The following is a 25,601-nucleotide window of genomic DNA, read 5'->3' on the forward strand; positions in this document are numbered from 1 at the left end:
TTAAAGCTTATGCATTTATTTTGAGAGAGAGAGAGAGAGAGAGAGAGAGAGAATCATGTGCATGAGTTGGCAAGGGGCAGAGAGAGAGGGAGAGAGAGAATCCCAAGCAGGCTCCACACTGTCAGCACAGAGCCCGACACAGGGCCTGATCTCATGAACCATGAGATCATGACCTGAGCTGAGATCAAGTGTTGCATGCTTAACAGACTGAACCACCCTGGCGCCCCACCTTTAGCTTAATAAAGGTTAACTACCATAATCCCACAGCAAATCTATTCAGCATTATATGAGGAGACATCATAACAGTACCAATAAGTGTATCACAACTGTTCTTTCACATTTTGCTGGAAGCCAGTGAAATAAGACACGTAAAAGACCTAAGAGGTACAGATATTGGATAGGAAGAAAGAAAACCAAGGTTATGTGTAGATGAACTCTACATAGAACACAGTCAACTAAAAAATTATTAGAATTAATAAAAGTTTCATAAGGCACCATATATTAAATCAATGTATACTAATCAGTAGATTTCTTATACAATAGCTTTCTTACACACTAACATTAATCAGTTAGAAAACAACATTGGGAAAAACAAAAGATATCACCAGTAACAACCTTTAAAACTTATAATGTCTGACGATAAACTTTACAATAAATGTTCAAGACCTTTTGAAGAAACATAAAAAACTTTATTAAAGGACATAAAAAAAGGTCTGCAAATAGTTACAGCATGTTCCCAGATGGAAAGAATCAATTATTTTAAAGATAGGAGATTTCACCAATATGATTTATAAAGTCAATGCAATTAAAACCCCAATAAGCTAAGAAAAGTGACAAGCTGGTTCTAAAATTCACATGAAAAATGAATAGGGCAAGTTTGAACAAGAAGAAAAATGAATGAAGGCATAAGTTAATTTACAGGACATCAAACATTATAAAGCCATAACCCAGACCTTCTTTGACTTACAATGGGGTTATGTCCTGAGAAACCCATTATCAGCTGAAAATAGCATTAAGCCAAAAATGCATTTAATACTTGCTTAACCTAGTGAACATCGAGTCTTAGCCCACGATGTCCAGAACATGTCCAGAATGTTTCTGTTAATCTACATTTGGGCAAAATCATCAAACACAAAGACTATTTTATAACCAAGTATTGACTATCTCCTGGAATTTATTGAATACTGTATGGAACATTAAAAAAAAAAAAAAAAAAAAAAGAATGCTGTAGGTGTGTTAGTTGTTCACCCGTGTGATCTCCTGGTCAATTGGGAGCTATGGCCGCCCAGCATCACAAGAGAGTATCATACTGCACATCATCAACCTGAGAGAAGGTGCAAATTCAAAATGTGAAGAATGGGTATTGCTTTGGCACCAGGATAAAGGCAAAAACTCTTAAGCTAAACCAGCATAGGTCAGGGAGAGTCTGTAATGAAGCCAGGGTCATCCTGGAACAGAATGAGACAATGCTCCAGGGAACCAAGTAGTCCGGAAACAGATCCCTGAATATATGGCAATGTAGCATGAACCACACAGTGTTATTTCAAACTCATGGGGGCGGGGGGGGGAGTAGTCAACAAATGGTATTTACTTAGCTTTCATAAATGTTTACATTGTAAAATTTCAACATATGTTAAAAATAAATGGTGTTTAGATAAATGGTATAGAGACGAGTTTATAGACAACTGGCTATCCATTTGAAAGAAAAATAAAATAGGTTTTAAAAATGAATTCCATATAGAGTAAAAATCTCTATGAAAAAGCAAAGCTATAAAAACCTTCATGTGGATGAAATCTTCTTATTACAATATACAAAATGTCAAAGACATTAATGGAAAGCTGTTTTAGACTAGATAAGGATTTAAAATTACACTTGACCCCTGAATAAAATAGGGGTTAGGAGCACTGACTCCCCCTGCAGTTAAAAATCCATGTATAACTTGGGGTGCCTGGGTGGCTCAATCAGTTAAGCGTCCGACTTCAGCTCAGGTCATGATCTTGCGGTTCGTGGATTTGAGCCCCGCGTGGGGCTCTGTGCTGACAGCTCGGAGCCTGGACCCTGCTTCGGATTCTGTATCTCACTCTCTCTCTGCCTCTCCCCTGCTCACACTCTGTCTGTCTGTCTGTCTCTCTCAAAAATAAACATTAAAAAAAAAATTTTTAATCCACGTATTACTTTTGACTCCCAAAAAACTAAAGTACGTATAGCTTACTCTTGACTAGAAGCCTTACCCAGAACATAAACCTTCAATTACACATTTTGTATGTTAGATGTATTATATACAGTATTCTTTCAATAAAGAAAGCTTAGAGAAAAGAAAATGTTAAAATCATAAGAAAGAAAATACAGGTACCATAATATACTGTATTTATAAAAAATTCCACATGTAAGTGGACCCGCACAGTTCAAACCCATGTTGCTCAAAGGTCAATTGCAATGTAAGCCAAAGAGCATAAAGTTTAAAAAAACATTCAACAAGCAGAGAAAAATATTTTCAACCTGTATAACAGAGGACTAATGTACATTATACATGTAAAGAATACACAATTTTTTTAACAGCATAATAGGAAATGTTCACAGTTCGAACAGGCATTTCCCAGAAGAATTCAATTGGGCCCAAAAATCTGTGTTAAATGTTTATTAGCACATAACAAATTACCTCCCGCCACAATTTAGCAATTAATACTTATCATCTCTCACGGTTTCTATGGGTCAGGAATCTGGGAGCAGCTTTGGCTGCCGTCAAAATATCCACCAAGGCTCAGTCATCTCCAGAGTCTACTTACTGCACTACGGGACCCACCAACGAGGTGGGTCACTCACATGCCTGGCAAGTTCATGTTGGTCACTGGCAGGAGGCCTCCGCTCCTGGCCTCTTGGATCTTTCTATCTGTCCCTCTGCATATCCTGAAAACATGGAGGCTGGCTTCCCCCAAGGCAAGAAATATAAGAGCTAAGGACAGAGGCCACAGTGAAACCACACAATGAATACTACGTTGCTGTTAAAAAAAAGAAACAAAGAAAACCTATCTAGAGAGCTCTGGGTTATGATAGCAAATTGAACATCCATAACCGATTTCACGTTTTCCTCCAGCCCCAGTAAAACTACAAGGAACTTTCCCTCTTTTTCCCTTACACCCATAAAAATAGGGAAAACAGGAGAAGAGAGAACAGCAACAAGATATTTGTGAGCTACAAAGCAGATGGATGAGAAGTAACTGTTGTAGCAAACAAGAAAAAGCTGAATTTCAATGGGAAAGCTGAAAACCAGCCTGATTTACACAGCACAACAGTCAAAGGCACAGCACCAGGGAATAGCAGGTGTCTCCCAGAATGGGAGGGGGTTGGCTACAACTCGGAAGATGGAGTGACACCTAGCTGAGAATCGGGAAGACCCCTTCCTTCATCACCTCCTCACCTCCATGCTATTCTAGACGTGCTGGAGGTTATGTCCTCAAGAGAGGGGAGAAGACAGAGGCCTTGCATTGTAAGTTGACACCCTGTCTGAGGGTCTGGGGGGTGGTGGCAATATACATGCCGAACGATGAACGTTGAAAACTTTCCTACCTTCCAGGCAGGAAACAGGAAAAGCATTCTCTGGAAAATCTGACCAGCCCAAGAGGAGAAATCTGGAGACACCCACATTGGAAATTTCCTACAAACAGCTCAGTGAGATCACTCTTCAGTGATGCTTAAATCTCACAGGTCCCATGACTATGCTCAGAGCACCCAACTAGCTTTCGCTGCTAAACATGTTTCACTGCTAAACGTGAAGAGGCATTCAGTGATTAATAGGTATCTGAGGAGAGCATCTAACGTGAAAGAGAGGCCAAAATAGAGAAAATAATTTTGAGGATACAGAAATGGGGAGGAAAAGAACTTTAAAAAGTACCATAAAGAGTAACATTCTCAGAGAGATACAGGCCTTAAAGATAGGACTGATCAGGGGCACCTGAATTCCTGGTTAGTTCCGTGTCTGACTCCAGCTCAGGTCATGATCTCATGGTTCACGAGTTTGCACCCCGCATGGGGCTCTCTCCTGTCAGCACAGAGTCTGCTTCAGATTCTCTGTCTCCCTCTCTTACTGCCCCTCCCCCACTTGCTCTCTCAAAAATAAACATAAAATAATTTTTTAATGTTTATTTCTGAGAGAGAGAGAGAGCTTGAGCAGAGAAGGGGCAGATAGAGAGGGAGACACAGAATCTGAAGGAGGTTCCAGGCTTTAAGCTGTCACCACGGAGCCTGAAGCGGGGCTCGAACTCGTGAACTGTGAGATCATGACCTGAGCCAAAGTCAGATGCTTAAACAACTGAGCCACCCAGGCGCCCCCAAAATAAATAAACATTAAAAAAAAAAAAAAAGGAATGATCACAAAACAAAGAAGTGTAATCAGAGAGTAGAAAAAAAAGACAGAAATGGAAAATAAGAAAGAAAAATATTGGCCCAAGTCCAGGATATCCAATATCCAAATGATGGGTCTTCCAGAAAGACAAGACAGAGAATACAGAAGGGAAGACATCATGAGTGAAACAATTCAAGAGAATTTCCAGAACTGTATGTCAGGTTTCCAGATTGAAAGCACCCATACCGGATTAAAACAGACATACACAACAGCAAATCTCTGTAAGATTCCAGAACACTAGGGACAAAAGACCTTGTAGAGTCCAGAGGGGCGGCAGGGTTGGAGTGGCAAACAGCTCATACACAACGGATCAGAAAACAGAATGGCTCTGGAATTCTCAACAGCAACACTGGAAGCTGAAAGACAATGAGGCACTGTGTTCAAAGTTCTAGAGAAAATCATTCTCAACATATACTTGGTTAAATTATCTATTAAGAAGAAAACTAAAATAAAGTCTCAAAAGTATGGTTTCTATGTATCTGTTTTCAGGAAACTACTCCGTATATCCACCAAAATGAGGGCTAAATCGAGAAACAGGAAGACAGGTGCCTGAGTGGCTCAGTAGGTAAAGCGTCCTACTCTTGGTTTCAGCTCAGGTCGTGATCTCACGGTTCGTGAGTTCGGGCCCCACATCAGGTTCTGTGCTGACAGCTGTGGGGCCTGCTTGGGATTCTCTCTCTGTCCCTCTCTTTCTACCTGTCCCCTGATGGTGCTCTGTCTCTCTCTCTCTCTCAAAAATAATAAACATTAAAAAATAATATTGCTTTCTAAAATATATATGTGTGTATATATATATATATATATATATATATATATATATATATAATGAGGGAAATGAGATATTGAGGGGAACTCTTCCCAAGATTCTGTAAGTCTAATACTGTTCTAGAAAATAAAGTTTGTTTTTTAAAAAAGAAAATCGTGATTAAATATACTACAACTTTCCATGGTGAACAATATTTGTATAGGCACACTACTGCGAGCATTAAATACGGATTTAACCAGAAATTGTAACCTAACTACACTTGAACGGGGGCGGGGGAGGAGGGGCATGAGGGCATGAGGCAGACGGACAAAAAGCTAGCCGGACACCCACTTTATTTAGAAATGTGAAGGTGATGTAAATGGTAGAACAGCTAAACGTAGAGAGGTTATCTTTCAGGAAAAGTACTGGGAAACTGAGGTACATGTGGGGCATAGAAGCCCTCTATTTTGTCATTTAGCCTTTCCGATGTTAGTTTATTTTCCTCTTACTCAAGGATATTTATATGTATTTTTTGATATATATATCCTTGAATATATATATATATATATATATATATATATATATATCCTTGAAAAAAATATATATATATGATTTTGTTTCGAAGTAATCTCTACACCCAGCATGGGGCTCGAACTCACAACCCTGAGATCAAGAGGTGCCTGCACCAGCAACTGAGGCAGCTGGGTGCTCCCTGAAACTAGTTTAGTCTCCAAACTGTATGCAAGTAATAACTGGATGAGATAAACATTACTTTAAAAATCATAAGACTGGAGTTGATTTTTATCTACTGACAAGCAAAAGCTTTCAATAGGTTGGCAAGCTGAAAGGTAAATTTGAGGAAATGACATGAATCGCACCACTAAAGAGCCCTGAGCAGTTGTTTGGCATATTGATGGTATTTTTTTTTTTTAAATGGCAACATACTAACAACTAATGTCAGGAAACTTAGGTTTCCTCCTCTGACCTCATCACTTCATCTGCCTCTCTCAGTTTGTGCCTCTGTAGTCTTTTATTCTTTTATATTAAAAAAAAATTTTTAATGTTTATTTTTGAGAGACAGAACGCAAGCAGGGGAGGGGCAGAGAGGGAGACACAGAATCCGAAACAGGCTCCAGGCTCTGAGCTGTCAGCACAGAGCCCGACGCGGGGCTCAAACCCGTGAACCGTGAGATCGTGACCTGAGCCGGAGTGGGACGCTTAACCGATGGAGCCACCCAGGTGCCCCTGTAGTCTTACAAACTTATTTCAAAATCCCCTTCCCCTTGACTTTCCCTCACACCCACCACCAATCACTAGTTCTGAATGAATCCAACAATCTGTGTTAGATCCTGCTTTCTCATGGCTGAAGAAATGGATATTCTCTCTGCTTGGCTTCACTGCAAATTCATGATTTCCAAGCTCATTTGTAATTCCTGTTCCTACCCATCTGTAGGCCAGTTGTCTAAACACATACCATTCTTCCTTGCCCTGCAATCTTCTTTGGCTTTCCTGTTGACATCACTCCCTGATGGCTTAACTTCCTGTTACATCAAGAAAAAAATTTCAGTCTTTATTTCCAAATTCACGCCACCTTCCTTTCCTTTTTGTTCAGAAGAAGCCTCTCTACTTCTTTCTGAGGCTCTTTTCCATCTACCTGACTTCTGAACTTCCATTTCCACTTTAGACATTAGCTTTACCCTGGATGTGTCCCCGGCAAACTCATCTCCTCCTGTTTGTTCTCCAAGCCTACTTGCATGAACAATCATGGTTTTAAGGAACAGAGCATGGTCACGTTTCTAAAGTGATGATGCAATATCTAGTCCTGACTCGTTTTCATCCTTCCCCAAACCCCCACTCCTTTTAATATCACGGTTAAGCAGAGCAGCAGTATTCGTAAGTGGTTAAAGCTGGAAACCTGGTCATCATCCTGGGCAACCTTCTTGTATCTCCCTGATCTTAATCCATTGCTTCAGTGCCTAAAGCACGTGGTGGAGACTGAACAGGTATTTATGGAATGGAACCTACCCACTTTTATTTCCACTTCTGTAAACTATCTCCTTTTGTACTTCCACCGAGTGGTCAGACCCTCCCTGTCACTTGGCTGGCCAATTGCTGCGGCCCCATCAACCGCTATCACCATCTTTTTATTCTCCTTTATTTTTTCTTCATTGCTTACTACTTCCTTTAGTCTATGGCATCTTCAAAGTTCTTGTGGGTGGAAATAAACTTTTCTCCCTGGGCAACTGCCACATTTCTATCTCACCCTTTTCCCCTTTGTCCTAGGCTTAAGAGTCTCCAGTACATTTCCTGACAAGACCCATTTTGAGGGGGGACAGTGTTGCACTTTTGTTGGCTGGATATAAGCTGATCTCAACCAGAAGCATTCCCCTCCTCCAGCTCCGACCCTCAGCCCCAGGGCTCCAAGAGCGTATCTCAGAGGCAGTGTTCTGAGAGGAAACCCTTCTGACAAAGCCAGTTAGACTCTGGTCAAGCATACACCAATTATTATTATTTTTTTTCAAGAAGGCTCAAATACTGGTGAAATAACCCAAAGGCAGGTATTCTTTGCTCAGATGGAGGTATTGTTCAGTCAACACTTAGTGGATACATAATAGCCAACATTTATTAAGCACTTGCTATGGCTGAGAAATTCACATCAATTATCTTAAGCCCCTTAAAGATGACCTGAACAAGCACAATTATTACTTTCCATTTTACAGATGTGGAAACTAAGTTTTATTGAAAAATACCATTCTTAAAGTCAGTGATATAGATTCTTGAGTCAGGGTTCAAACTGGTGGGCTGGATGCATAACTATACACACCCTGTGGCTGAACCGTACTAGGCTCTACAAGAACTAACAAGGGCACAGTCATTCCTCAAGGGGGCACAGAGACTGGTCGGAGCACTAAGACCAGACAACTATCAACTGCCACACAATGTAGACATCAATAAGCACAATTTGGAAGGCACAAGGTGTTTAATACTAGAGTCCTACTGAAGGATCAAGAGAGGCTCCTTACTTACGTCTGGTTAAGAGTCTAAAAAGGATCTATGGAAGATGTGGACTTTTAAATTTGACCTTAGAGTTTAAAGAAAGGATAGGATATAAACAATTGCGGGTAAAGGGGACAAGGTAACTCAGACAAGGTAACAACAACAGCAGACTCAGGAAGGTTCAGAACATGCTCACAAGACAGGGGCTGCACTTGATTACAGCAAAGGGAAGGGGTAAGATCGAGACAGGAAGTAGCATGAGGCCAGATTTTGGATAATTTGGAATTTTATCTGTAGTCTGTAGGGAGTCTATTGAGGATTTCTGTGCATGGTACTGTGGTAAGAATTGTTCTCTAGGAGGATAATTTTAGCAGGTTGGAGGGCTGACATCGGGGGACTGAAATAATGCGCATTTCAGAGGAGACTTAAGATAGCTCTGGTACATGGTCACAAGATCCTGACCCTGGGAGAGAAAAACAGGAGAAATGAGAAGGGAATACAATTCAGAAACAGATTCAACTCAAGTTGTTTTGGCAAAACAACGGCACCTAAAGCAATGGAACTGAAAGTATAAATCATTCGCTTTACGTCTCAACTACAAGAGGCTGGATAACATTTTTAGCTGAAATTTAGAAAATGAAGTTTGAAACGTCACTGTGATGCATGGACACATGTATTTACGTACACATACAAATCTGCACACACATATACATAGTGGAAATGTTTGAAATAAAGATCTAGAAAATGTAAGTTAAAATCAAAATCAAGAGATAACTTGAGACTTGACTATGGAAGCAACAAGGCAATTTATTGTTTAGTTCTATTAAATTTTGTCTGATTTTAGTTTATCAAACAGATACATATATATATATACATATATATAAATTTAAAATAGAGCCTTCTTTCTCCAAGTGCTCCCTTAGAGCAGTTTATCCCATTAATTGGCCTTAATAAAAAAAAAAAATAATAATTTTCTGTGTACTAACAAGTGGGCAGCTTCACCTTAATTGGCTTTAATTACAAAGTTTCCATCTCACCCAGCTAATTAAAAAAAAAAAACTCTGAATTAATCCGTAAATAATTTTTTAAAAAGTATGTGACAGAAGAAAGGAAGAGGACCATTTTTAATTTCTTCACGTACGTTAAAAGATCAGACCGCAAGCTGCAACTTTCCTGTTTTGTACAGTCTTCTATTCATAGCCACTTCTGAATTAACAGTTGGAAGAAATAAATTCTCTGGATCCCAAAGGACTTCCTAGAATTATATTCGTTAACGATTAGAAGCGGAATCTTGAAAAGCTCATCACGTGTTTTCAAGGAAGAATGTTCACAGATGGTTAACAGGAAAAACAGGAAAAATCAGTTCAATCGTAATGATTTAAACTCTGGATCTGCTCATCAGGAAGAGGAAGAAGTTGTCCCAGAGTCTTGAAGTCGGCTTCTGGCAATACAGTGCTACAATTAATTCACAGTGGATACAGAGTATCCACTACTTGCAAAGCACCATGCTACAAAGTCTTGTACCTAGATTGGCCTGCCACAGGCGTTGTTCAAACCTGCAATGTCCAGTATCATAGCCACGAGCCACCTGTGACAACCAATCGCTTGCAGTGTGGCTAGTGTGAATGGAGAGGTGGTAAGAATGGAAAATACACAATGGATAGCAAAGGTTTAGAATGAAAAACAGAATGTAAAAGATTGCAATAATCCTTGATATACTGGATTACACGTTAAAATAACATTTTGACATGAGCTACTGGGTATACATTTAAATTAATTTTATGTTTCTTTTGTTCATCAAAATTTGGCTATAAAAAGCTTCAAATTATTTAGGAGGCTCACATTACATTTTTATTGGTCTAAACCCTTAAGGACCTCATCCACAGATAACCATGAACTCCCTCCACAGGAATGAGAGTAAAAAGCAGAGTAATCAGCCATTGTTCACACCACTCTTGTAATTCCTCTCTTCTTGCTTATTCTGCACCTGGCCAACCACCTATCTTCATTATTACTTGAAACCATAGCCTTCACTGTGAGGGTTAGCATTGATACTTACTAGACTCTGGATTCTGGATAAGGAAGGATATGGTGATTCTATTCAAAGTCTTTTTCTCAATACTTTGAGACAGTGACTGTGTCACATGGAGAAATATATACATTTCCGGACTAGCGAACAGAATATGAAAATGCCTCCAAAGTTCCCCAGCCAGTGACTGGACTTCCTTTCCCCAGATGTTATCTTTCCTTGGGAAAAGGATCCTTGAGCAAGCTCCCATCCTTTAAGACATGAGAACTTTTGCTCAGCCTATCTCTAGTAACTGTTACTGAAATTCTGCTGTCCCCTCGACTTTTGTTAATTGCGACTGCTCAAAAAGGGAGCCACAAGAAAAGTGAAGTCACCGAGCTTTATTTCAGACAGAAAAATGTCTTAATTCCCCTTAGACCTCAAGATATGAAGCATTTTGTCTTACTTTTCTATTCATCTGATTTCATTCCTTTAGAGAAATAGGACTTTGTTAAGAGGTTCATTTATATTTAAAAACCACATATGAAACAACTTGCACGAGGAACTTGTAAAACTTTACTAGATGTGGATAATAAAATTAAAAAGTTTAAAGAACAATGAAACAAGGGTGTTATGAGGCTAGTATAAATATATATGTATGTATAAAACAAGCCAAATAGTTGAAAAGAGCTTGTCAAAAAATACAACCAGGAAAACATCTTTTTGTTTTAGAAATCCTATTTTTACATACATTTCTAGCTTTATTTTATTATACAAGGTGATTCTGATTACAATTTAATTTTCTAACAGAATATTTATATTGAAGTTTGGTATTTTAAGCAAACATTTTATTCTTGAAAGCTTATTTTTGAGAGAGAGAGAGAGAGAGAGAGAGAGAATGAGAATGAATGAGCGAGCAGGGGAAGGGCAGACAGAGGCAGAGACAGAGGATCCGAAGTGAGCTCTGCATTGACAGCAGACAGCCCGACGCGGGGCTCGAACTCACGAACCATGAGATCATGACCTGAGCTGAAGTCGGACACTTAACCGACTGAACCATCCAGGCGCCCCTAAGCAAACTATTTTAAAGTGGAAAGGCACTTCAGGAATCAGTCTTACACCCTTGTTTTATAGATGAATTTTATGTGGTAAGGCCAAAGTCACATAGTTACAAAGTGATAGAAGAATGAACACACGTATGCTGACTCCAGGTTCAGCTTGATCCACTGTATTATACTTAGTCCTTATTTGTCTGGTTTAAGGAAAAAAATTAAGTTCAGTTGTATAAAAGGCTAACGTTGTTAGCACTATTAATGTTCCTATTCTATTTCTTTGGAGTGAAATTATTTCAGTAGTATGAATAGGAGGCGCAAAGATTATAGGTGGAGGTGGGCTCAGCGGTGAAGATACTAAAAAGGCTGGTAGCTACCAGAGGCTCATATAATTTACTTGAAATTTCCAAAAGACTCTTTCTCTTCTAGTAAAGACTACTGAGGGGAATGAAATCTGGAACGGGAACTGGGTCTGTTACTCTCTTCAGCTTGAATAAGACTGAGAATAATTTTTACTTTTGAGAGGTGCTGAATACTCTAATGAGCATACCCCAGTGGAATGGGTGATCTCACCGAGTTATTACCCTGAATGTCAACTGTGTCTCTGCAAGTAATGTGACTATGGACATAGTAACAAGACATGACTGTAGCCAAACTATTCCCGGTAAGGCGAGATTTTGCTCAGGGTTAATGGGACCAGAAGACGGCATCTCATACACTCTACTACGAACTGCTCATTTGGCACAAGTTTCTAAGTTACCTCCAACAGAAGCAACAGTAGAAGTCCTATTTCTGCGTTAGTTTCTCCTTCTTAAGAGAGTGTCTTATTTTTGCATCTTCCAGGACTTCTTTTTCCTGTTCGATTGATCAAGTCTTTCCTATTAACCTATTAAGAATCAGGTACTCCTCTGAGTTCTAGGAGTATAAAAATCAGTAATGCCGACACAGTAGGCTTAAAACTTCAGCTAAAACAAGTGGAAGCAAACACATCCTGAGAACACTCTGAGCTATTAACTGTATCCAGTAAACTGCCAGAAAGGACTCAGTTACACGTACCACATCTGTCTCCTCTGGGAGACGCACGTGGTAAGCTTAAGAAGAGGGGTATCTTTAAGAACACGTTAAAAAATGAAAACAACTCTGATGCCAGTCATAACTTGAACTTTCGACAGCTTCAAGGAGCATGTAACAGCCGTCTCAAGAGGATACAGAATAGGTAAGAAGGTTGACAAAGACAAATTTCATTTTACTTCAAATTTGCTTTATGTTATTCACGGTTATTCACCAAATCATAGGGGATTTTAGCGTGGTACCTTTCTTTGTCCGTTACGAGCACAGATGACCTTACCATTAGTTTCAAACGAAAAACAAAGAAAAGGCAAGGAGTAAGTTAACTAAGACACAAAGTTTAGGGCTTTGAAGATGAGCGAAATCATAGGACTTGTAATAGAAGCACATAAATACATTTTTTTCCTAATTCCTAAATTGGACATTGGTAATAGGGATGGAGTAAAACAAGAAAGCAATCATTCATTCTCTGCTTTACTAAAGACAAGAACATTCTCCAGAGTAGAATCAAAAGATAAATGTTCTTTGGTTTATGATGATTTCAGAAGAAAACTTAACCTTCATTTAGTCATTTATAACAAGAGTTCAGCCTTTTCTGTCAACTAAAAAAAAATTAATGGATCATATCACCTAGGCATATCTAGAAGCAAAAATTTCTTCCCATTAAAAATGCTTTCAAAAGATCTCTAATATGTTTATATACCCAAATAATTTGTTACTAATACTTCACAAGGAATAGCATTTTATTACTGTAATCACAAAATCATAATTTCTGTACAGGAATGTATAAGTGAACATTAATCAACATGTTGATAATTCACTTCATAACGAGGGCAAACACGCTACAGAATGTATTGTAAAGAAAAAAATATGTAAAATTGTCTGGCCTTGCAGTGCACTGTTTAGTGCAAGTATTTAAGACACAACAGTGTTCAATTCAGCAAAGTACTGCAGAATGTCATGCCACAGTCCACTTAAGTCAAGGAGGGTCGGGACATGCAGCTTGTAATAAAATGGCAGAGTATATATATGTGTATATATATATATGTATATATATATATATATATGTATATATATATAAAAAACCACATGTAATTCATAAAATATAGAGTGGTTTATTTAGATGGTTTTAAATGGTTTCACTGTGGAATTCAGCGTAACTGGAACAAACATCCAAGATCTTCATAACAGAAATCTTCTCACTAGGCAATGGCTTTGGCTTCAGGCAGGAATGCCTCCCAGTATTTTATCAGCTGTGGATCATAACCAAAGATATTCTAATTACCTTTTTGTCATTTACATGCACATATTCCGTACCGCATTTAAAAATGTATATGTAAGTAGCTAACAATGACTAACATTTATTAAAGTCTGGTTCTAACTTTTTTTTTAACGTTTATTTTTTGAGAGACAGCACCAGTCGGGGAGAAATAGAGACAGAGGGAGACACAGAATCCAAAGCAGGCTCCAGGCTCTGAGCTGTTAGCACAGAGCCCGACGCGGGGCTCGAACTCACAAACTGTGAGCTGAAGGTGGATGCTTAACCAGCTGAGCCACCCAGGAGCCCCTACTATAGCCTGTTTCCAAATGGGATCATTTAAATGTCCCTAACTGAAGTCTGTCAACATATTTCGTGCGTAAATTATTTTAAATGTTAATTCCCACTGGCTAATTTCAGTTTTTGATGTAAACAATATAGTTTTTAAAATACCTTAAAACTTCAGATTTTTTTGGCTTATGTGGAATTGTATATAGAAACAGATTGTTACTGTAAATTAAATGAGACTACCTTAAATAATAAAACTGCAATGAACTGTTCCAATATGAAGGGATAACATCCTAATCAGAGGGTATTCACATTTTATGTTATTGGTAGCCAAAAACAATGAAAAAAAGAGCAAGAAAAGAAAACACTAGGCAGGAAAGAAAGGGACACATGCAGTCTCTCTTGAAACTGGAAGGAATCAGCTGCCAGTGTTTCTTCAATAGTCCACAGAATTAATGAAAGTATAAACTGAAGTTATGTTTAAAACAACTCCTTTAAAAACAAGTTCATGTAAATTGTTCTTTTAAAAAATCTAACTTGGTGAACTAAGTATTTAAAGACTAAATGTAATCTGAACATATAATGTCATTGCTTAATCAAAAACTAATCTATTTTATATTACATAATCAAGTTTCTATCCACATATTTTAAAACTGGAGAAAGAAGACAACCTTTTATTCAAAACATTACATATAATTTGATTACTCAAACTTGTAATAGAGCAAACAGAAAAAAAAAAAAACCTGTACTATTTTCTTATTAGAGACTTTAATTAAAAGCCACGGTCTTCTCTGTTCTCTCGTTAAGGAGACAAATTTTGTGGCATACAATCATCACAAACCACACACAAAATAAAACAAAGACCAAAACAGCACAACCCCCACCCCTGCCTGCTAACCTTAAATAGGCTAGTTTTTCATTTAAGTTCTGTTATGGAAGAGAACTCACTGTAAGAATTTACTCAAACCACTGTGATCACTAGGGAACTAAAACTAGGAAGACAAGAAAAGGGAAAAGACTGTCTAGCAAGTTTCTCATCACCTAACGGTGGGAAAAAAGCATCTTGCCTGGTGTTCAAGAGCAGAGGCAAAAAGGACCTGAGACTTTCCAGTTTAACTACCAGTAATTATTTCCTCTGTGGTCATCAGTTTTCTCTACCCCATTTCTTATTTTCCATAAGTATAAAAGCTCCTTTCACTGACGTGTTTAAAATGAAGACGTATACCAAAGTAAGTCCTAGGAGAATTTATAAGTTATAACATAAGTCATGAAGAAAACAAGCTTACCTGTTGTTGTGTTTGTACTAATGATTCTAAGTACTTGATAATAACAGTTTTAAAATCTTTCACTCGTTCTTTCTGTAGTACATGAAGAAAAACTCCATTAGTACAAAACTAAATTTGATTTTGCTACAAAATCACAGCAAAAAAAAAAAAAAAAGACCACGTTGTTGGGACAAGTGTAAAATTATTATACTTGCCTCAAATCTTCCCACTTCTTTTCGAATTGTTTTAGAAATCTGTTCAAAATCTCTTTCTCCTTGTTGTACCTTTGCCTCCCACTAATAAAAACAAACAAAAAAGCACAAATTTATAACTCTTGTCAGGAAAATATTATAGAACTAGCTCATTTAATGTAAGGTCTGTAGACCCTGAGGAAGCTCACTACTGGCAAAGCCCAATTCAGGATCATTCAAACTTTTATCTAACTTCTAAGTAGCAGAAACACCTAGGAGGTTAATTTTCATTAATATTTCACTATCACATTTACTCAAGATGACAATATTAAAAAAATTTTTTTTAATGTTTATATTTATTTTTGAGACAGAGACAGAGCATGAGCAGGGGAGAGGCAGAGAGAGAGGGAGACACAGAACCTGAAGCAGGCTCCAGGCTCCGAGCTGTCAACACAGAGCCCGAAGAGCCCGACACGGGGCTCGAACTCATCAATCACGAGATCGTGACCTGAGCCGAAGTTGGATGCTCAACCGCCTGAGCCACCCAGGCACCCCATGATGAGGATATTTCAGTACTTAATCAATTACAATCTCCACAGCTTAATTATACGACTAAGAAAGATGAAAACATTGAGTATAAAATTCACTATGAAATAATTTAGCAGTGTTCTTTTTGATATCATTAATAATTCCATATTATATCAAAAATATTCTGCCAAGTTCAAGAATACACGTTCATCACAATTTATATGCCCATGGAAATACTTCAAATTAAGAAAAGTGTACGACAAACATTTAAAAAACATTTTTTAATAGTAAAATGTTCGGCTTAAAAAAAATGCGTGGAATTATGGTCTACTGAAGACCTTGCTCGTCAACATTAAATTCAGTACAGAAACAACAAAACATGTGACCAGTGACCAATGGAACAGCTAAAATAAAATAACTGAAGACTTAAGCAATGAAATGGTATTTTCCCACTATGTAACCAAAACAGTGGTACATACTCTTCAAAGAGCAGGTACATTTACTTTTAGTAATATAAAGGTTGTCCTACCTCTTCAATTTCCTTATTGAAGCATGGCAAAAGAAGTGTATAAATTATAATAAACTTATACAAATTTACTAAAATACCATATATAGTACATATATATGGGGGATAATGTTGCTTGGAAAGCTAAATATGGGGCAAGTCTATGCTCTACAACATAAAATAAGTAATTATCTGAAATTAAATGAACCATCTCAAAAGAAATGTGTAATTACTAATTAGAGGTTAATTTAAATCTTTTCCTTGTGCGCTTCTTTATCCATTCCATAATAATCGTGTGGCAGTAAGAAAGGGCTCTGGAGATTTTTGACGATGATCAAAACATTAAAGTAATTCTAACACAGTTCATAAAATTATGGAGAAATGGCTAGTGTTGAATGGCTCAGAAAAAAATTTATGAAAAATTATGCATATACGAATGACTCACGGAAAATTTGAGTAAAGTGATAAATAAAGCATTTTATATTAATCACCTCTCTTATTTCATTTTTAGCTTGCTGTATTTTATCTGGTTTGTTGGCCACCATCATTTTTGCCTCAGTTTCACGTTTTTTGAGCAAAGTAATTTGGGCATCTTCCCATTTCTGCCAGCACTTCATCCGATGGTCAAACACACCCTATAAGTGAACGACATAATGCTATTAAGCGAGAGTTACCACTGAATTACTTTCATTATACTTGGAGTGCTGTAATACTGAAAACAATAAAAGTATTTTAAACGCGATTCTCATATGCTAAGATAATGCAAATAAAGATGCCAATATAAAAGAAATTTCTGTGTTCACTTCCTTGAAAACAAAAACAAGTCCCTGTGACTAGAAGAGCTCTGAATAAATAAACAGAAACTACATATAAGATGCATTTATTTCACCAGCCATTTGGGTTTTAAATTTAGCTTGTAATAAGTTTCTAACAGAGTTTTATGAAGACAGATTTAATAGGAAAAGGCTGGTATCATATTTACATTGTAAGTTTTCCTACTTAAAAAAAAAAAAAAAATCAAAAGCAGATTTAAGTGTTGGAAATAGTCCAGAAATTGAAAAGAATAAAATGAGAAAACCCCGTGAGACTACAGGAAGTAAAAATGTGGAAGAGATGACCCACAGCAAATAAAAGCAAAGCAATGAAAAAGTAAAGGTGTAACAACAACAAAAGAGATAGTCCTACACAAGATGAACAGGGAAAATGTGTGTGTGTGAAACGCACATGCACACACACATCTAGTAGGCAGGACCAAATGAAAAACTAGACCAAAAGATGGTAAAAGACCAAGTCAACCAAATCCACTACTTCTTTCAAGGAGTTTGGCAAAGTAGGAACAAGAGGATGGAAATAAGAATTGAAATATGAACATAAGAGAGTAATTAGAATCTCCTGAAAAACGGTGACAGATAGGATGGGAGAATGTCATAATAAATCCTCTATTTTGACATTGGAGATATATTCATATTATTTTAGTATTTACTATTTGAACCGATGAAGCCGGTGTTAATACACTGGGTGAACCAGAAAGCAGTAAACCAGAGTTATTTTCATTATCCCAAATAAAGAACTTCTTGGATCAAGAAATAAATAAATCCATGTTCTTATGGGGACTTGCTGAAGAGAAGAGTACACAGATAATCTATCTTAAAAATATACGCTTGGGAACAAACCAAATTTGGATCCAAATACTAGCTCTGTCACTGTATGATCCTGGGTAAATTAATTTCTGTAAGCCACAGATTCCCCAAATATAGAAGGAAGAAAAGGAGATCTATATTAGTGGATTGGAAATAAAATGAAAAATAGCACAGTGACTTAACCTAGCAGATGTTTAATAATTAGCAGGTACTGTTATGGATTATTCCTAAAACCACACACAAATAAATTAGAGTTGATTAACTCCTGGATTTATACTAAAAGTACAAATAATAATAACACAATAACAGGAAAAAAACCATTAACTGGACCACATTTATATTACTGCATATTTCAAAAATGTGCGCAACAGCATTAAAAAAAAAAAACAAAAAAACCTCTAAATCAACCACAAACCGAAGTGTTTTCTTTCCAAAGACACTGCATATTTCAAATTAACCAGGACAAAAGACATCGTGGGCAAACTGATAAGTCAAAGCATCTTATTTCAGGTATTTAAATCTACCTTGTTAGTTTTAATTTGTCATCTCATATAATTTCTCTTCTCACATTACTGAGTAAATGTTACTGTCCCCTTTGCTTTAAAAAAAATTTTTTTTAATGTTTAATTTTTGAGAGAGAGAGCACATAAGTGGGGCAGGGGCAGACAGAGGCTCTGGGTGTGTGGCTCAAACCTGCGAAATGAGAGATCACGACCTGGGCCGAAGTTGGATACTCAACTGACTAAGCCACCCAGGTGCTCTGCCTGCTTTTCTTATAGTTAAAAGACATTTTCCTCATGACATTCTTTTATTTTAAATGTTTATTTGAGAGAGAGCAGGTGTGTGCACAAGCAAGAGAGGGGAGGGGCAGAGAGAGAGAGAGACTCCCAAGCAGGCCCTGTGCTATCAGCACGGAAGCTGTCCCAGGGCTCTGATACCAGGAACTGCAAGATAATGACCTGAACCAAAATCAAGCGACCCAGGTGTCTGTCCCAAGGTATTTATTAGAACTTAATTTTGCTTCAGCCAAATTAATTGCGTGAAAAATAAGAAAAATAATACATTTACCATAAGTAGATGCAGAAAGTCACTACCATTTAAACAACACTTGCCCCTCATTAACCCCCTACACATACACAACACCAAAATTTAAGATTTTATTTCTCATCTTTAAAAGAGGGCCACAACATCAGTTCTTCATTTATAAACTCCTCTGTTTAGTAACAATTTGATTACTTAAAATATGTATGAATACAGGGCAAAAGCTAACCAAAATGCCCTTCAATTTCAATATTTGCTTAAGTTCTCAATATATATAAAATGGCGTTTTTGGTGATACAGTAATTTAAACTAATTTTATCCCTGCCCAATTTATTATCTAATCAGATTCCAGAACCATTACATGTTTATTGTGGCACATATATAGGAGCTCTAAAATAAAGACAGAACTATGAAAGTCAGGTTATAACAAAAAAAAATTAATCTCAGCTCTAAAGAGAAATAATTTTTCTTCGTTTGTTTTCCTTATAATCCCCCCCCCCCCCAAAAAAAAGGATCAAAACCACACTTGATATTCTAGAAATGCTACCTTAAAAATCAGTTAGGGGCGCCTAGGTAGCTTGGACAGTTGAGTATCTGACTTCAGCTCAGGTCATGATCTCCCAGCTCGAAAGTTTGAGACCTGCATTGGGTTCTGTGCTGACTGCTTGGAGCCTGGAACCCGCTTCAAATTCTGTCTCTGTCTGTCTGTCTGTCTGTCTGTCTCTCTCTCTCTTCCTCCCCTGCTCATGCACTATGAACTGTCTCTCTCTCTCAAATATAAATAAACATTAAAAAAAATTTTTTTTAAATGAGTTAAATCACAACTTAATGTTTGTCTTGTATGTCAAGAACCAAATCTGCTCTAGTAGAACCAGCCTCTCCTGTAAGAGAGACAGATTTACACTGATGAACTACTTTGGACCTCCATCCCTCTGCCAATTTATGTTATACATTTGTATGCAAACAGGCCTAGGTTAGACAAGGCTGCAGTTGTGGAACATTTTCCCTGGTCCACCAAAACACTACAATTTTAATTTTAATTTTTTAAATTTAATTTTTTTTTAGTTTTGCACTTCATGCCCAGCACAGGGCTTGAACTCCCAACCCTGAGGTCAAGACCTGAGTTGACATCAAGAGTCAGATGCTCAACTGACTAAGCGATCCACACATCCACTCCTAGTTTTAATTTTAATTAGTATCACCTTCCAATTCAGTGATTCTGAAAATATGCCACTCAGCTTCCTGGAGTCGTCAAAGGATGTTGATTACTTATAGCCAAACAAAGAAGATTTTCAACTCTTTGGGGAAACCATCTAGTGGGCTTACAAGGTATTTTACATGTTTTATAAATTTACATTCTCTGTAAGAATTCTTCATGAAAAGTTCTAGTGCAAAACATACTGAAAACCGTATTTTCAATCCCTGACCCTACTGTAGGGGTTCACAGGCAGCCAATACATGAGAATGCATACAATGAGTTCAATGCTTAATATATGTTAGGTAACATTACTAGCCAAAATGTGGAGTCCTACATGTGAGAGGCCATGCCCTGTACAAAGAGAAAAGCAGGAGTTTCCTGGATACACGGCCAGGCTTAAGTAATACGTAAGTGGCTGGTCTTAGCTCCTTCCCCACTTTGGGTCTAAAGCACTTTTAGTTTCAAACTTATCATCAGAAAAGTATTTTCAATATGGATAAAAACAAAGGGCTAGGTAGTATTAAGTAGCTATTAGAAATACAGAAGACCAAACACAAAAGAAAACTGGGCACAGGACATGAAGAGTTCACACACACAAAAAGAAATGGAAATGGCTTAACATTTGTAAATAGGCTTAAATTCACAATAACTAAAGAAATGAAAACTTACACCAAAAAGCACCTTTGTTATTTGGGTGGGAGAAGAAGGACCACATACGATGATGGGAGTACAAAGGAGTATAATCTCTTCAGACAGTAACAAAAGAGTATTTACTGAAATTTAAAATTCATATACCCTTTGGCCAAGCAACTCTATCTACTTCTAGGAAGTTTATGCCCAAAGAGTGATTTTCAAAAAACTTACTATTCACAAGTAGACTGAGGCTATCCAATCAAACCTTAAAAAGAATGTAATGTATCTACAGAGGCTAATGTGAACACTTGCCCAAAACAGAGTGGGTGAAAAAGCTGGCAAGGAATGGTACATATAGTATGCTCCTTCTTCAAGAAGGAAGAGATGCAGAGAGGGAAGAAAAAAGAGAAAGGGAAAGAAAGGTGGCAAGAAAAAGAAAATTAGTGTCATACACACGCATAGCTAAGGCTGTAAAGACATACAAGAATGTAACAGCATTTGACTGAGGAAAGAGACCCATGGTATTGGGTAGAGAAGGACTTGGCTTTTTTTTTTTTTTTTTTAATTTTCTTAATGTTTATTTATTTTTGAGAGAGAGACAGACAGAGAGACAGAGTGCAAGCAGTGGAGGAGCACAGAGAGAAGAAGACACAGAATCTGAAGCAGGCTTCAGGCTCTGAGCTGTCAGCACAGAGCCTGATGCGGGGCTTGAACCCACAGACCACGAGATCATGACCTGAGCCAAAGTTGGCCACTTAACTGACTGAGCAACCCAGGAGCCCCTGAACTTGACCTTTTTGGGTTTGAGATTTAATATGTCCATGGATCACATTTTCAAATACAAATAAATCGGTTTAAAAAAAAACCCAAACCAAACCAAAGACCACAAAAATTCCCTCTCAATCTATCCCATAATTTCTCAACTCCTTTGTGCAGCTGACCTGGGCAAGGTTTCAGCAGAAAACAAAAAGTCGATGTGAAAGAGCTTAATTTACTTCAAGATATAACTTAAGCATGGCTCTTTAACTTTCTTTCAGTCAAGGAATCACTAATTCAGTTCTTCTCAAAGTCCGTTCCATTTATGTAAAAAGATATTAAGTAGAAAAGAACTCCTGTTCATATGACCTTGTAAATCTCTGGATTACATAAGGTTAAATGTTTTATTTTATTTTTTACTCCTAGACAGTTATGAGCATTTTAATGCTCTCTCAATCTGTAAGACAGGGATACTGTATACATTATCTCCCAAACTCAGTTGATCATGGTACATCTTCTGGTGTCAGTGTTGTTCTGCAAAACATGAACTTAAGTGAATTTCAGAGAAAGTAAAAATACAGCAGGAAGACTGAGGCAGCACAGGGCCAGCCCAGGTGAGGGCTCATCACCCAAGACACAAGCAGGCCATTCCCACCAGGGAGTAATCTCCCGGGTTAGTGCTCCTCAGCAGGTACTCCTTCTTACAGACACTGCCTGGCTTCCCTTTTTGGATCCATAGGTATTCTGAAAGGTGCTCTACTTTTTTACAGCAGCCCTCATGCTAGTGGGAGTTCTGGAATGAGGTGAGATTGGATGGGAGAGGAACAAGAACCATTATGTGTGAAATGGATTTCTGCATATCACAAGTTGCCCATGTACAATGAAGTACACTCTAATAACTGCTGTCTATATTACCTTAAGTAACTGAAAAGTACAATTAACCACCAGAAATATAGAGTAACACCTAAGAGTAAATACGACCAAGACTGGTAATTTTACCAATCCCAAGATAGCGCCATTCTTTAGAGCTAAGAACCCTCTAGCAATAACTGTCACGGTTAGCTTGAGAAGAGAATTGTAAATGATATACAGTGTATCAATGTTCTACGTATTAATACTAAATTGGACACAGACTTTAACTGAAAAAAAGGAACAAGGTCTCAGTAACTCTGTCTGGATTCAAAGTAAAAGGTAAATTCCCAGTTCCTCCACCCTATAATGATTAATGCTCATAAAAATAATCGAAAGACACCATAGGGTCTTAAAGTACCTTTTGAAACATAGGACAGATAAAATAACACGCACTTTAACTATATGAACACTGGAGACATCTGTAGAAAACCAATTTTCATTAGTTAACTAGATTACTTTCCCAACTATTCAGAAACTTAACTGTTCATCCTTAAACATTACTACAAGATAACACAATTCATTATCTAATCTAGTCCCGAGTCAGCTCTAAATATACAGTGACTACATATTTCAGTGTGTGCAAAGAATGTTTGCTTCTAGTTCAGATGAATGCTACAAGCCACCATTCAACATTTATGCAACAATCAGTTCTGGTTTTGTTCTGCTTCCTATCATACCTTTACTAACGATAACAGAGTCCATGGCTACTTTTAGTTCAAGCTAGAGTGACCAAATAAATACTACCGGTTAGGTGCAAGCTTGTATAGGTAAGTATGTAGGTACACGTGTATCGTTTTCACTGTATTTGGCATTGTTTACACCTCTTAAAAACATCAGTTGTATCTATCATTGTCCAAGTCACAGTGGAAGAAAGTATTCGGCTATGAATCATCCATCTTGAAGCCATCTATATGTACTGAGAGAATACAGAACTTATACACTTAAATACATGCCTAATGGGTAACCAAATTCTTCTTAAAAGCAAACCACTGAAGTGAGAAAAACTCAAGGAAGATTGCAAAATGAGGCTTACTTTCACTGCGGCAATAAGACGAATGTAGTCACTAAGTAGTTCTGAAAACATATAAAAGTCAGCAAAAGCCTGTTCTTGATGTAACTGGTCTATCTTCTCCTCCACTTCCGCAAGCTGAGACAGAGCTCTAGATAAAGCAGTGTGGTCCTCAGAATTACCTAACATGGCAGCACTTTTAGCAAAGGCAGCTGTGTTGGCTGAAAGTTCTGAAATAAAAAAGTATTCACTTTTACTGTTCACTAGTAAAGTTTTTAAATACTGCATTGATTTCTCTACTTTCTCTCTAAATTTTACCTGTTCATGTATTGGTCAAATAATTATCTTAAAATAATTAACATAAAACAACCAGTCATTAAGACGCCTTCGGCATACATGCCAACTGCTCAGAGCTCTACGGAAAATTAGAAGAACATTAAAGAAAAATCAAGAAGAACCACTGCCTATATTCCCAAGGGATGAACTATGTTTAATTATATATAATCTGCCTCCGCCTTCTTCCTGAAGCGCTGTTTTTGTCTGTTCCTAGAAAAGATAACACATATTTTCTTGTCTCTGGAAAGCACTGGGAGGACTTGTAATTGACTTATACTACATTTTTTGGCCTTTACACATTTATTTGAAATTGAAAATGTCTCTTATTTTTAACGAAAACATTACTTAGCTAATAGGAAAAAAATCAAGGTAAAACTGTAGAGAATTGTATAATTCATAAAAATCTTATTTTTTTGTGTACAATGCTTGAACAGTGCTTGGTGGAAATACTAAGAATTTCTAAACAGATTTCTGAACATAATCATTTCAGACACAGATGTTTATAAGCTAAATAATGCCAAGAACTAATAATACATTGCCTAGAAATTGCTCTACGTTACATAATATTCTCTAAAAGAACCATAAAGTCATTCTCTACAATATACAGTATAAATGGCAAAAGCTGTTATAAACTACTTTCAATAAAAGCATACTGATGTATTTCTGTAGTTGTTTTACTGAAATGGTTACTGGTAATGGTACATACTAAATTACTTAGTAAGTACTTTAGAAAGCTAACATGAAAATCCTCATATTCTTAGAAAACCACAAAAACTTCATCATAGAATTAAAAAAATACAACTCAAATTGCCAATCAATTTTTAACGGCCCCTCCCCTAGACTTTTTAATTTGGCTGTTCAAAAAATGAAGAAAATAATTCAAAATTTTCTAGGAAATGCAGGCACACAGAAAGTTTTCAAAGACAAATTTCAAAAATCAATTTTTAAGCTGATATTTTTAACTGTATCAGTTACTAATAAGACATCTTCATTCATTAAACTATACGAATGTTAACAAAGTGTTAATCAAATGAACAACAGTTTTAAACCAAACTTACACTTTTATAAGCTCAGGATTTTTATACTTCTCAACTAAGTTAGGTTACAACAGAACAAAAAAATATTAACAAGGTTGAAATGGAAAACATTCTCTTAAACTATTGTTCTCTCTCTTCTATAGTAGCTCCAGAATGTGCATTTTAATAAAATTTAAATAAAATCTGTAATTAACTTATGGTGTTAAACACATAAATAACGAGGCAAACAAACCTTTTCTATGACAGACCAAGGCTTCAACACTAGCATGAAGTTTCCTAAGTTGCTGATCCAGATTTTCAAATTGCTGCTGCTTTTCTTCAAACCACTAAGAAAAAAAAAATGAAAAATGGAGCTAATTTAGCAAGAACAAACCGCTGTAAATTAGGTTACCAATAGCAAGCCACATTCCTTGTTTTAAAGCAACAAATTAACCGTGTATATAAAACCATGGTAGTCAACTGATGTGGCTGAGGACTAAACTCAATAAGCAAATTAATATCCTATTTTCTACTTGTACAGCTTTAAAATGCAATTGTTGGGCTCATTAATTCATCTCATTATTCAAGTCGAAAAATCAGCTCTTACTGCATCCGATTCATTCATCTTGATTGTCATTTTGTTGACAGCGTCGGCAGCCTTGTTCACCATCCTCAATATTCCTGCTCCACTCAGAGCCTGTGTGTTAACTGCTCTAGGCAGCTGGAATTGAATGACAAATAAGGGCAAACAA

The 25,601-nt window shown here is 37.1% G+C and overlaps 1 protein-coding gene and 1 long non-coding RNA gene across 2 annotated transcripts in view; both read right to left on the reverse strand.

Annotated features, from left to right (window-relative positions):
- Positions 1 to 667: 667 nt before the first annotated feature.
- LOC109278873 (uncharacterized) lies at positions 668 to 4,156 on the reverse strand. Its single transcript, XR_002085872.2, has 2 exons — positions 3,420 to 4,156; positions 668 to 3,000 (listed from the first exon to the last, which is right to left on the reverse strand). It is a non-coding gene; the product is annotated as an uncharacterized LOC109278873 (long non-coding RNA).
- An 8,842-nt stretch (positions 4,157 to 12,998) lies between these two features.
- SNX2 (sorting nexin 2) overlaps positions 12,999 to 25,601 on the reverse strand; it is a 57,117-nt gene continuing 44,514 nt past the window's right edge. Inside the window, exons 9-15 of the mRNA XM_019469554.2 lie at positions 25,457 to 25,570; positions 25,103 to 25,196; positions 23,522 to 23,727; positions 16,800 to 16,943; positions 15,300 to 15,380; positions 15,106 to 15,177; positions 12,999 to 13,526 (exon numbers count right to left, since the gene is read on the reverse strand). Of these exons, the coding sequence (XP_019325099.1) occupies positions 13,476 to 13,526; positions 15,106 to 15,177; positions 15,300 to 15,380; positions 16,800 to 16,943; positions 23,522 to 23,727; positions 25,103 to 25,196; positions 25,457 to 25,570 (762 nt within the window). The 3' untranslated portion in view covers positions 12,999 to 13,475. The remainder of the gene's footprint in view (positions 13,527 to 15,105; positions 15,178 to 15,299; positions 15,381 to 16,799; positions 16,944 to 23,521; positions 23,728 to 25,102; positions 25,197 to 25,456; positions 25,571 to 25,601) is intronic.

The sequence above is a fragment of the Panthera pardus genome, unplaced genomic scaffold, assembly GCF_024362965.1.
Source record: "Panthera pardus isolate Hobbes unplaced genomic scaffold, ASM2436296v1 HiC_scaffold_2, whole genome shotgun sequence".
NCBI lineage: Eukaryota > Metazoa > Chordata > Mammalia > Carnivora > Felidae > Panthera > Panthera pardus.